Here is a 13,953-nt window from a genome sequence, read left to right as displayed (position 1 = left end):
ACATTTATTCAGAAATGATATTTGAAGAGGCACTCAGAACTACACAAGGTGGAGTTGTGATAAACTGGAAACTGATAAATAATCTCCGATATGCAGACGACACTGTACTGATTGCCAGTAGTGATACCGAATTACAATATCTATTGGATTCTGTGGTAGCACAGTGCAGTAATTATGGTCTCCACCTTAACATCAAAAAAACAAAATATATGGTCGTCAGTAAGGATAATGTCATCTATGCTGGAATTCACGTTAATGATGTACAACTTAAGAGATTTGAAGCTATAACATACTTGGGAAGCAGAATCACTGATAATTGGGATCCATCCACCGAAATACGTTGCAGCATTGCTCAAGCCAAATCAGCATTTTTCCGTTACAAGAAAATTCTATGCGGTCATAACATAAATTTTAGTCTTAGGACAAGAATTTTAAAGTGTTACGTGTTTTCCGTTCTTCTCTACGGAGTTGTGTCATGGACCTTAACAGGAAAAATGCTTAAGATGGTTGAATCCTTTGAATTATGGTGCTATCGAAGAACGCTGAGAGTAAGCTGGATGGACAGGGTGCGTAATGATATTATTCTGAGCAGGATGAAGAAAGGCAGAGAACTGGTAAAAATGATAAAGTCTAGAAAACTCGAGTATTTTGCGCATGTTTGTAGACATCCGGAAAAATATAGCATTCTACATCTAATTATGCAGGGTAAAATATTAGGCAGAAGAAGTCGAGGAAGAAGAAGAACATCTTGGTTAAGAAATTTGAGGCAATGGTTTGGTCACACTTCGGAATCGCTCTTCAGATCTGCTGTGAATAAAGTTATGATAGCCAACATGATCGCTAACGTTCGATAAACGGACATAGCACTCGAAGAAGAAGAGTTTTATCTTTGTATTTCTTGAGGTGAGGATTTAAGGAGATTGAGTCCGAAATAGCATCTATTGGCCATGCAAATTCTGCGGAAGTGTTATTTTCAGTAGCGATGAGCGCTCTTAATTGGCCTAAGTTTTCTATAACAAGTGGTCGAAGGATTTGTTATTGCTTGTATTTGTGTGCTTATTTTTATATACTTCGTTTATTTTCATGTACTTCGTGTTGTTGATGTTTATTATTAAGCTCATTTTTGCAGCCGTTTCTTTTAGTATTACACACGCCTCCCGTATGCATCTACACATTCCGTATATGTATTTGGCACCTAAGAGTTTTCTATGGTTCCTTGCGGCACGCAGCCATATTTCAACCAATAGGCGGCGAGGTGCCATTCACGTATACGGAATGTTATTCGGTGCGAAATTCATATACGGAATGTTAAATGTTCGTAGACGGAAAAAGACAACTTTTTATTACAGTCGATTAAAAGGAGATTAATTTTAAAATACTTGTTAATGTATTATTAAGTAAAAATAAAACAATTATAGAATATGGAATATTATTTGGTGCGAAATTCATATACGGAATGTTAAATGTTCGTACGTCGTAGATAAAAGAAGACGACTATTTTCGTCTGGTAGCACACAGCCCTAAACTTCAACAGAATTGAATAGCCGAAAATATCTAAATATACTAAACAACACGTGCAAGTCATTAAAAATTCTGCGAAAGCGAGACCTTAGTCAAATAAAGAAATAATTTCTCTCAAATCTATATCATTCGCATTATTTCGCACCAAATAACATTCCATATTGGGACCGTGCAAGTTCGGCAAAGCGACCTCTATTTCTACGCGCTGTACTTTTATTCGCACTTTTAATTATATTGGCCAATTATATTAGTCCTGGTTGCTGGATAATTGTCAAGGCCATAGTCCAAAAAAATAATAAGAAGAAAAAATAAGATGCAGGTTATGTTATGCAAACGTAAACAATTATATGTAGTAAATAAAATTAGTTATTAAAATGCAGTACTGCAACCAAAATACAATTAATTAAATTTACCTTTATATAATAATTGCATATCATATCAATATTCTGGAGCAATATATAATTTTTCTGCTTCAATGGCAGAAAGTATGAAATATACGTCAATTTGACAATTTCAATTGACAATATGAATTATTTAAGATAGTTGCAATATTTCTCCACGACTCGCGCACGATCGTTTCTCGTTTCCCTTCCAAGTACTTGCACACTGCGAATAGGTAATAATTGTTTTATTTCTTTAATAATACATTAACAAAATATTTTAAAATCAGTCTTCTTTAACTGACTTAATAAAAAGTAGTCTTTTTAGTCTATGAAAACATTACGCATATGAATTTCGCACCAAATAACATTCCAAATACTATAATAATTATTGTTTTATTTTTATTTAATATTACATTTAAGTATTTTAAAATCAATCTCCTTTTAATCGCCTCTAATAAAAAGTTATTTTTTTCCGTCTACGAATATTTAATTTTCCGTATATAAATTTCGCACCGAATAACATTCCATATACGTGAATGGAACCTCGCCGCCTATTGGTTGAAATATGGCCGCGTGCCGTAAGGAACCAATAGAAAGCTCCTAGGTGCCAAATACATATACGGAATGTTTAGATGCCTCCCGCATAGCGTTTTCCGTTCTACCAGCAATACTGATATCATTAACATAGGCAAATGTTTGCACTGATTTGTTTTAATATTGAACCAGTGATTGTAATTTGTGACACACACATTAGGTACTATTTCTGGAGCCATAAAAGAGATGGTCTTCCTTGCGAAGCCTGTTCTTTGTTTTAAAAGGTTCAGACAGTTCCACTGGTCTCTCTATATTCAACTGGTACCCTACATTCAACTTTTTAAATTGTTAGTTTGTTAGATTTAACAACTAATTTGGTACTAAGTTGTTTCATTGGTGTGAACATTTCGCTTCTATTTTCAGAGTCATAGGGTGCCTTGTAGTCTATAAATAGGTATGTGGTAAGAATAATATTCCAGTGTTTTTTGTCTAAGTTTTGCAATCTTTTCGGTCACTACCTTTGCAAATAAGAGGTGGGGGTGAGTGGGAACCTTGTTATGAAAAAATGGCTGTGAATCCGGTTCTGCTTAATCAAATTTTGCAAACTTGGTCTTGTTGAAGACAGATCTTTTTCGTCAATGTAAAAGTTATGATTTCGAACCAACTTACTGAGTAATATGCCAGCTAGAAGGCGTTATTTAATTTTTTTCAGAAATCTAGTGTTCCTTGAAAAATATTAAATACAAATGTGCATTTTTAATACCATATTACAAAATTAGACAAAATTAGCAACGGAATAGCGAAAACCGCATGTTAATACCTTTTTTCTATCTCGAGATATCTTACAAAACGTGTAAATTTAAAACCATAACTTTTACTGTCACCGGCAAACGAAATTCATTAAAAGTAGTGTGCTATGGAAACAACAAAGAAACATTTTCCAGCTGTCAACGTATATTAGGTCTCTTCAACGCTTCTCATTTGTTTCGAGCCTCGTTCATATCTCGTATATTAATATTATACACGGATTATACGGCATATGACAGAGGCTCGAAACAAATGAGAAGCGTTGAAAAGCCCTATTACAAAGAAATAAAAACAACTATTTAGTGATGACATAAACGTTCAAATTTTTGCCCATCATTTTCGTTGCAAACATTTAGTCTTTCAAGAGTAGATTGAACAGCAGTCTCAATTTCTGCTCCCGATATGCTTTGAATGGCGTTTAGTGTTCTCTGGATAATGTATTCTAGAGTAGTGTATGATGGGCAACAATTTGAATATTTAGGTCGTCACTAAGTAGTTGTTTTTGTTCTGTGTTATATTTATTTAATTTTAATAGTATTGTTTCTCTTTATATTGTTGTTTTAATTAATTATATTTTTATACGTTGACATCTGGAAAATGTTATTTTGTTTTTTTCCACAGCACACTACTTTTCATTAACTTAGTTTACCGGTGATAGTAACAGTTATGTATAAAATTTACACGTTTCTCGAGATATCTTGAGATAGAGAAAAGGTATCGACATGCGGTTTTCGCTATTCTGTTGCTAATTTAATCTAATTTTATAAAGTATGATTAAAAATGCATACTCGTATTTAATATTTTCCAAAGGAAACTAGATTTCTGAAAAAAATTAAATAACGCCTCCCAGCTGGCTTATTACTTACTAGGATGGTTCAAAATTATCACGCTTACATTGAAGAAAAAGATCTGTCTTCAACAAGACCCAGTTTTCAAAATTTGATTTAGCAGAACCGGACTTACAGCCATTTTTTCATAACAAGGTTCCTACTCACCCCCACCTCTTATTTGCAAAGGTAGAGTTAAACTTGTTAAATCAAATATGCGCAGAATTTGATAAAGAATACAATAATCGGATTTCCAGTGCCCTTTCATTAGGAAAATTTTGTAAAATTTAGATTTTTTTATTTTTGATATTCAATTACGCCCTCTAGCGGTGGACCCACAATTATGAAAATAATTTCCAGGCTTTTCCTGAGGCAACTTTTGTTATAAAATTTTTTATTTCAAAGCTCAACTATAAACGGTTCCTGAGATATGGCCGAGAGCCATTCTTATTGGGACACCCGGTACAATATCTATTTTCTATTACGTAAATATCTATACATTTTAACGTTTATTTATAAAACAGAATTTGCAGAATTTGTATTTTGCAGAATGGTAAAAAACAGTAAATCTTTATTTTGATTTAACAATGTTTACATTAATAATTTAACTTATATTTGACAGTTGACAGTTATATTGTACCTACTTGTTAGTTTTAGTTTTAATAAATTTTGTTGGTTAGTTACATACATAAATTAAGTAAAAATTAAAAAATGACTTGTTATTTGAGGAAGGTGGAAAAACCATATGTATAACATGGGAGAAAAGTGCCTTTTCCTCCCTTGAATGATTACTGCCCTCCGCTAACCCGTCGGGCAGTAAACTTCATTCTCGGGAGGAAAAGTACCACTTTCCTCCCTTGTTATACAAATAGCTATTACATACTGAATTTAGAAGTGTAATTCCTCTGTGGTTAGAGCAATCAAAGATATCTCATATTTCTTCTGAGAGCTGCTGTAGTGCTATTATAGTATCGTGGCTACCTTCTTTATATAATTCAGCTGGGAGATTATGTATTCCGAAAAATTTGTTTCTGGTTAGTTATTTAACTGCGTCTTGATTTCAAGAATCGTTGATTCTTCTATGTTGGTTCTCTTTCATAAAAGTAGAGAAGGGGTTAGTGGAAAATATTTTGTTTAACTGACTTATCCAAAATGTCTTCAAAGCGGTTACATATATTTTAATATTTACCTAATTGAGAAATTATTCTAACTCTTTTTGATTTTAAGACGCTACTAGTTTTAAAGCACTTCTGGAAACATACGACAACAACGTAACGAAATTTGTAAACGATGACATGCACCTGACTGATCAAACTCTTAGAGAAGAAGTTGGTAACGCTATTAGAAAGGTTTAGTCTCTTAGAAAGGTCTCTTCAACGCTTCTCATTTGTTTCGAGCCTCGTTCATATCTCGTATATTAATATTATACACGGATTATACGGCATATGACAGAGGCTCGAAACAAATGAGAAGCGTTGAAAAGCCCTATTACAAAGAAATAAAAACAACTATTTAGTGATGACATAAACGTTCAAATTTTTGCCCATCATTTTCGTTGCAAACATTTAGTCTTTCAAGAGTAGATTGAACAGCAGTCTCAATTTCTGCTCCCGATATGCTTTGAATGGCGTTTAGTGTTCTCTGGATAATGTATTCTAGAGTAGTGTATGATGGGCAACAATTTGAATATTTAGGTCGTCACTAAGTAGTTGTTTTTGTTCTGTGTTATATTTATTTAATTTTAATAGTATTGTTTCTCTTTATATTGTTGTTTTAATTAATTATATTTTTATACGTTGACATCTGGAAAATGTTATTTTGTTTTTTTCCACAGCACACTACTTTTCATTAACTTAGTTTACCGGTGATAGTAACAGTTATGTATAAAATTTACACGTTTCTCGAGATATCTTGAGATAGAGAAAAGGTATCGACATGCGGTTTTCGCTATTCTGTTGCTAATTTAATCTAATTTTATAAAGTATGATTAAAAATGCATACTCGTATTTAATATTTTCCAAAGGAAACTAGATTTCTGAAAAAAATTAAATAACGCCTCCCAGCTGGCTTATTACTTACTAGGATGGTTCAAAATTATCACGCTTACATTGAAGAAAAAGATCTGTCTTCAACAAGACCCAGTTTTCAAAATTTGATTTAGCAGAACCGGACTTACAGCCATTTTTTCATAACAAGGTTCCTACTCACCCCCACCTCTTATTTGCAAAGGTAGAGTTAAACTTGTTAAATCAAATATGCGCAGAATTTGATAAAGAATACAATAATCGGATTTCCAGTGCCCTTTCATTAGGAAAATTTTGTAAAATTTAGATTTTTTTATTTTTGATATTCAATTACGCCCTCTAGCGGTGGACCCACAATTATGAAAATAATTTCCAGGCTTTTCCTGAGGCAACTTTTGTTATAAAATTTTTTATTTCAAAGCTCAACTATAAACGGTTCCTGAGATATGGCCGAGAGCCATTCTTATTGGGACACCCGGTACAATATCTATTTTCTATTACGTAAATATCTATACATTTTAACGTTTATTTATAAAACAGAATTTGCAGAATTTGTATTTTGCAGAATGGTAAAAAACAGTAAATCTTTATTTTGATTTAACAATGTTTACATTAATAATTTAACTTATATTTGACAGTTGACAGTTATATTGTACCTACTTGTTAGTTTTAGTTTTAATAAATTTTGTTGGTTAGTTACATACATAAATTAAGTAAAAATTAAAAAATGACTTGTTATTTGAGGAAGGTGGAAAAACCATATGTATAACATGGGAGAAAAGTGCCTTTTCCTCCCTTGAATGATTACTGCCCTCCGCTAACCCGTCGGGCAGTAAACTTCATTCTCGGGAGGAAAAGTACCACTTTCCTCCCTTGTTATACAAATAGCTATTACATACTGAATTTAGAAGTGTAATTCCTCTGTGGTTAGAGCAATCAAAGATATCTCATATTTCTTCTGAGAGCTGCTGTAGTGCTATTATAGTATCGTGGCTACCTTCTTTATATAATTCAGCTGGGAGATTATGTATTCCGAAAAATTTGTTTCTGGTTAGTTATTTAACTGCGTCTTGATTTCAAGAATCGTTGATTCTTCTATGTTGGTTCTCTTTCATAAAAGTAGAGAAGGGGTTAGTGGAAAATATTTTGTTTAACTGACTTATCCAAAATGTCTTCAAAGCGGTTACATATATTTTAATATTTACCTAATTGAGAAATTATTCTAACTCTTTTTGATTTTAAGACGCTACTAGTTTTAAAGCACTTCTGGAAACATACGACAACAACGTAACGAAATTTGTAAACGATGACATGCACCTGACTGATCAAACTCTTAGAGAAGAAGTTGGTAACGCTATTAGAAAGGTTTACGTAGATGGACTGATCCAAGATAATTTTGGAAGAGCCGTTAAGGTAAGCTGAATTGAAAGCAGTTTAGTTTACTAGATTTTTTATTTTTACATTGAAATAATTTTACGAATATTATATATTATTTTGTATTTTAACTAAAAGAAATCACAATTACATAGTTTTTGTCTTATATACTAAATATAATCTACATACTAAATTTACATTGTAAATATAATCTCATATGAGCAAGTGTATGTGCTGACTAAAAATGTGTCACTTGCCTATATAAAATTGTAAGGATAATATTTGCTCTTGCCAAGCTATTAAAGTCAAAAATTACTTCTTCTTCTTCTTCTCGTTGTCCTTATGCCCTATAAGAGCGTCGGACTTTGGTATCACCTATCCATCTTTTACCCATTTCTTCCACGCCTTCCGGTCTCCTGCCATTTCCTTCATCTGTTGCACTGTTTTCCCTCTCTTTGTCCCGATTTCCTCGATTTGCTCCATCCACCCCTTTCTAGGTCTGCCCCTTCTTCTTTTCCCCTGTCTTTTGGCATCTGTCACCTTCTTTACTAGTCTGTTCTCTTTCATCCTAGTTATATGTCCAAACCAATTCAGTTTTCTTTTTTCAATTTTTTTTTCTATTGGTTCCTGGCTTAACACGTTTCTGATGTTTTCGTTCCTTTCCCTGTCCATCTTCGTCTTTCCAGCTATTTTTCTCAGATGCTTCATTTCTGCTGAATTTATGGCACTTTCATGTCTCTTATTTGTGACCCATGTCTCGCTTGCATATAGAAGAGTTGGTGCTGTGATTGTATTATATACATGTATTTTTGTTTCCTGGCTGATTTCCCGTTTTCCCAGTATCGTATTATTAATCGCATAGTATATTTTCGTAGCTTTCTTTGTCCTATTTGCAATTTCTAGGTCTAGCTTTCCGTCATTTGATATTATCGTTCCCAGGTACTCGTAGGCCGTCACCCTCTCCAATTCTTGTCCTCTACAGAACACTCGTGTTTCACCTCCAATCTCGTGCTCCTGCTGACCTATTTTCATCGTCTTGCATTTGCTGATGTTTATTTCTAATTTCATTTTCTCTATTTCCTCAGTCCATACATCAATTAGTCGTTGCATCTTTCTCGGGTTGTCTGCTATGAGAACGACGTCGTCCGCATACAGTAATCCTTCTATCATAACTGGTGTTAGGTGTGTGTAGCCTATTATTGTTTTTAATTGATTAGTCCTTATTTTCACATTTTTAAATAATTGATCCATAATTATGACGAATAGGAGTGGGCTTAGGCTATCTCCCTGTTTTATTCCCTTGTTCATCCTAAATTCTAGTGATCTGCTACCTCCCATTTGTACTTTTCCCACCACTCTACTGTACGTACTTTTAATTATCTCTAATAGTTTCCTCGGTATTCCCAGCTCCTCCAAAGGTCAAAAATTACTAAAATCTTTAAATAATAAGATCATTCTGTATTTTCGATATGTTATTTTATTAACGGGAAAGAAGAGTTAACAGAGGGAAAATTTCACATTAGAGAGATTTTGCACCTCTTATTTTGCAATTTCGTTATCGTTATTAAACATAAGGGATTCCGTAATTTACGGAGGTTTAAAGTAGTGCTTATCGTTATCGTTATAGTAATGGTTAAATTGCTTTGTTGCCAGAATGTAAAAAAAAATCAGTAAAATTACATTTACATAGATTCTAATTTTGATTACCTATAAATTAAAATATCAAAAACTATTCAAGTATATGCTTAAAATAACAATAACGTTGTGAAGTGAGGTTATGTTTAAATAACGATAACGATGACACGAAAAACCTACTTAACAGGCTGCAAAAACTCTGCTTTTTAACGTTCCCGTAATCGTTATACTTAATAAAGTTAACCATAGCGGAGCCAAAATCAGCGGTTATTTTAAGAGGTGCAAAATCTCTCTATTGTAAAGAGACATTGTAGGCCTTAATAAAGTATAGATTTTGTTGTATACTTACAGTGATGAGCGTGCTAATAACCGGTAAAATAACGCAAAATGTGGAAAACATAATATATTTCGAAGCAAAAAGAGAGTGGGGGTGTGAAATTTGGCGATAAAAACCTATAAATTTATATTCTCTTTATTGTTTTTCACCTTTAGACGTATCGGACGAGTTTGGCAACTGCCACTGTAACTACTGTAACAGTGACAGTTGACATACTCCTTTGATAGGTCTCAAGGTGGAAAACAATAAAAAGAATGTAAATTTATAGGTATTTATTGCTAAATTACCAACCTCCACTAATTCCATTTCTTTTTATCTCACAATTTAATATGTTTTTCATATTTTGCGTTATTTTGTCGGTTATTAGCGCGCTCGTCACTGTATAGCGTTACATATATTTAGTTTATTATAGGTTTAGTTGAGATGCTTGGTTATACAGTGATGAGCGCGCTAATAACAGGCAAAATAACGCAAAAGATGGAAAAAATACTAAGTTGTGAGATAAAAAGAAATGAAGCTAGTAGAGCTGAGAAATTTAGCTATAGAAACTTATAAATTTGCATCATATTTATTGTTTCCCACCTTAAGACGTATTGGATGAGTTTGGCAACTACCACTGTGACAGTGACAGTTTTAGTTGACATACTCCCCTGATACGTCTAAAGGTGGGAAACAATAAATAGAATGTAAATTTATAGCTTTTTATCGCTAAATTTCCCTCATCTACTAGTTTCATTTCTTTTTGTCTCATAACAATATATTTTCCACCTTTTGCATTATTTTGCCGGTTATTAGCGTGAAAAGACACATACAGTGGAACCCCGATAAGTCGGCCCCCGATAACCCGGAAGTCCGGCTAACCCGGACCGATTTTCATCAGACAAAAATTTAACAAATAAACAATTTAACAATTTTATCAAATAAAAATGTATGTAGGCCAAATAATATTTCAGAGATAATGTGTATTTGTGTAATTTGAACACATAAGTACAATAGTAAAAATGATTCATGCACACGGCGGCAGCCAGAGCGACCGTCTCAGCTTATCGGAAAGAACAGACACCTGTCTGTATTCCTTTTTCTTTATTTATGTCAAACTGTCTTAGCATTGTTTAAAAAAGACGTGACTATTTAAAAATTCTTGTATTGTGTGTAGTACAGCCTATTAATCACTTCCGTTCTGTAATGTAATCGTGCTTCAGATTGTGTTTGCTTTGTCTACGTAATGGTAACAAAACGTAAAAATGTTGCAGTGACAATGGAAAAGAAACTAGAAACATTAGCTGGATTGATAAAGACGAATCTTTAAAATAAATTTATTGCAGCATCATAATATGATATTATGCTACCATAGGTCTGGATCCCGCGTATGAAAAAAAAGTTGATTAATAGCAAGCTAAAAATTTATTAATAGCTTAAGGGTGTCTAGTCGGATAAACTTTGATATATGAGAACACTGGAACAGGGGCAGTTTTAATTGTGGAACAGGTCAAAAATTTGGAACGGTCAGAACACGAAAATGGCACATTTGTTTTGTCCGACAGAACAGACTTAAACTCTCCGAAGAGAGATTAAACTCTCATGCAAAAATCAGACTGCTATTTATCACCTGTCATAATTCCTGTCATTTGACATATTCTACATGTTCCACTCATTAAAACGCCAATTTGGTGATAAATAGCAGTCTGATTTTTGCATGAGAGTTTAATCTCTGTTCGGAGAGTTTAAGTCTGTTCTGTCGGAAAAAATACATGTGCCGTTTTCGTGGTCTGACCGTTCCAAATTTTTAACCTGTTCCACAGTTAAAACTTCCCCTGTTCCAGTGTTCCCATATATTAATGTTTGTCCGACTAGACACCCTTAAGCTAATAACAAATTTTCAGCTTGCTATTTATCAATTTTTTTTTGTACGCAGGATCCAGACCTACCATATTATGGTGTCGGTACATCTCTACAGTATGACTGAGTTTTTTACCAAGAAATGAACAAAACTCTACACTCTATACAACTATACGTAATTTAGATGTGTACTGTGCATATGTGTTTCATGTTTTTGTAATTGTAATGGAGGTTATTTATTAATTTTTACTATATTCTCCGGCTAACCCGGATTTTCGATAACCCGGATCGGCCGCGGTCCCGATTAATCCGAGTTATCGAGGTTCCACTGTACTTAAGTTCGTGGGCTTGTCACTTGATTATGACAGAACTTTGATGCTCAGATTTATTAAGGAATAAATGTTTAAAACTCAACATTAATATTGTTTATCCTGACAACATTATATCTTCCATATACAAGAGATTTAACACACCTTCTACCAAATATATTTTTAGTTCTTCAGTGACACGTCTTTCGCTAGAGGTATTATGCAACACGCCCTTCTTCAGTCGGAGTACAGTGAAGTCTATTTTTACGAATTTTCCTATTACGGTCCTGATTTTGCAGGATGGAGGCCTACAATTGCAGGTAAATTCACTAACTTATTATGTATAATACACTTGCTGATTGCAATGTTTTTCTTAATCTTCTTAATATCATCACATGTTATCACTAATAATTATGTTTAAAAAACCATTTATCTACTCTACCTCATATTATGTACAAGGTCTTAGTTTGTGAAAACTGTCATTATAGATAGCAGTGCGTGAAGGGTTTAAGTTTAAAGTGTTCGTGAAGTAACAATGTATTTTAAATGGGGTTTACTTTTTTGCACTCTTTTTGACACACTTTCATATATAGTCCAATCAACAGCCATTTTCTCGTGGAATTTTGAGAACCAAGGTCGATTTCCTTGAAAATTTTGATTCAGGTAGTAATTATAACCTTTGTCAAAATCTACCCTATGCCAAAATGTGCTTTTACCCTGGGAGCGAAAACAACCCCATCTAGGGGATGAAAATATTTTAATCAAAATAATTATGGAAATCGATAGAGTGATCAATTCTGAGTAAATTTTGTTTTATAAATTTTTTTTGCAAAATTTACACTTTCCAAGTTATTTGCGATTGAAACTATGCATTTTTCATTGAAAAAATTCAAGTTTTATAACGGTTTTTCATGAATAAATTAAAAAAATTGAATTTTATAGAAAAAATCATTAAGAACAAAATTGGAGCTAATAAAAAAATAAAGAGATTCGCTGAAAGACCTATGTAAACCCAATAACGAATGAGTTATTGCTCTTTAAAGAATGGTTATTTTCGAAGAACATCGAAATGGAGAACTTTTGAACTTTTATCTCATATAACTCGAATCTGGTGCAATTTTTTGGGAAAACTTATCGGACATCTTTTAAAGTTCATTGTTTATTGCATAAGAACTGACTGACTTATGACAAAAATAAAGTCGCTCTCTGCTGTTTTCTTTTTGAAATGTAAAAAAATTAAACCCTCGTCGTTACAATCCTAATAGAAATTAATAGCTTCCTACCTGAAATTAACTTTACTTGGTATAATTGATACGACATCATGTGATTTGATACCATGTTATTTGACCGGTTTGGAATGCTTAGTTTAGAAAAAATAGTTGATTAAATCAAAAATGTCATTTTTAAAATTAAAAAAAAAAATGCATTTTTTTAAATAAATCTAAAAGTATTCATAATATGAAAAAATGTTTCGAATATTAATTGTAGAATTTCTTTAACTGAAAATTTTAATTTTTTTTTGTTTTTTATTATGAGTACTTTTAGGTTTATTTAAGAAAAATGAACTTTTTTTAATTATAATAATGTCATTTTCGATTTAATCAACTATTTTTGTAAAACTAAGCATTTCAAACCGGTGGAATTATGGATTATAACGACAAGGGTTTAATTTTTTACATTTAAAAAAGAAAAAAGCAGAAATCGACTTTATTTTCGTCATAAGTCAGTCAGTTCTTATGCAAAAAACTTTTATCAGAGCTCACTTGAAATATTTTTAATGGACTTTAAAAGATGTCTCTTAAGTTTTTCCAAAAAATTGCACCACATTTGAGTTAAAGATTGAAGGTTCTCCATTTCGAAGTTCTTCGAAAATAATTATCCTTTAAAGAGAAATTACTCAGTCCATATTGGGTTTACCTAGGTTTTTCCGACGCGAATCTCTTTGTTTTTTATTAGCCACAATTTTGTTCTTAATGATTTTTTCTATAAAATTAAATTTTTTTAAGTTATAAAAAACGGTTATAAAACGTGAATTTTTTCACGGTACCCAGACACAGAGGACCGGTATGTTCGCACGCATGAAGGGCGAACGCGTGACGTCATATGGAAACCTTAATTTTCATCCGGAAATGCTAAATGAAGCGAAGTAATATTGTTCATCATCGCTTTTAAATAAAAAATTGTATTTTATATTTTTTTACTGTCATTTTCCAATTAGTCCTGTCGCCAGGGGGGTACAACGGCCTCCTTAATTCAGATGGACTTACCCAAGTTTTTTTTATGTATGTTGAATCGTAGAACACAAATTTTTTGGGTAACAGTTGATCCGGATGTCGATAAGATTGTTATAAACAAAGAACTTGA

General features: G+C 32.8%; 1 protein-coding gene across 1 annotated transcript in view; it reads left to right on the top strand.

Annotated features, from left to right (window-relative positions):
- Positions 1–13,953, top strand: part of LOC114333515 (juvenile hormone esterase) — an 87,647-nt gene that overhangs the window by 45,297 nt on the left and 28,397 nt on the right. The window contains exons 8-9 of the mRNA XM_050643803.1: positions 7,340–7,509; positions 11,777–11,909. Of these exons, the coding sequence (XP_050499760.1) occupies positions 7,340–7,509; positions 11,777–11,909 (303 nt within the window). The remainder of the gene's footprint in view (positions 1–7,339; positions 7,510–11,776; positions 11,910–13,953) is intronic.

This window comes from Diabrotica virgifera, chromosome 2, assembly GCF_917563875.1.
Source record: "Diabrotica virgifera virgifera chromosome 2, PGI_DIABVI_V3a".
Taxonomy (NCBI): domain Eukaryota; kingdom Metazoa; phylum Arthropoda; class Insecta; order Coleoptera; family Chrysomelidae; genus Diabrotica; species Diabrotica virgifera.
Note: the sequence above shows the minus strand (reverse complement) of the source record. Positions and strands in the feature narration are given on the sequence as shown.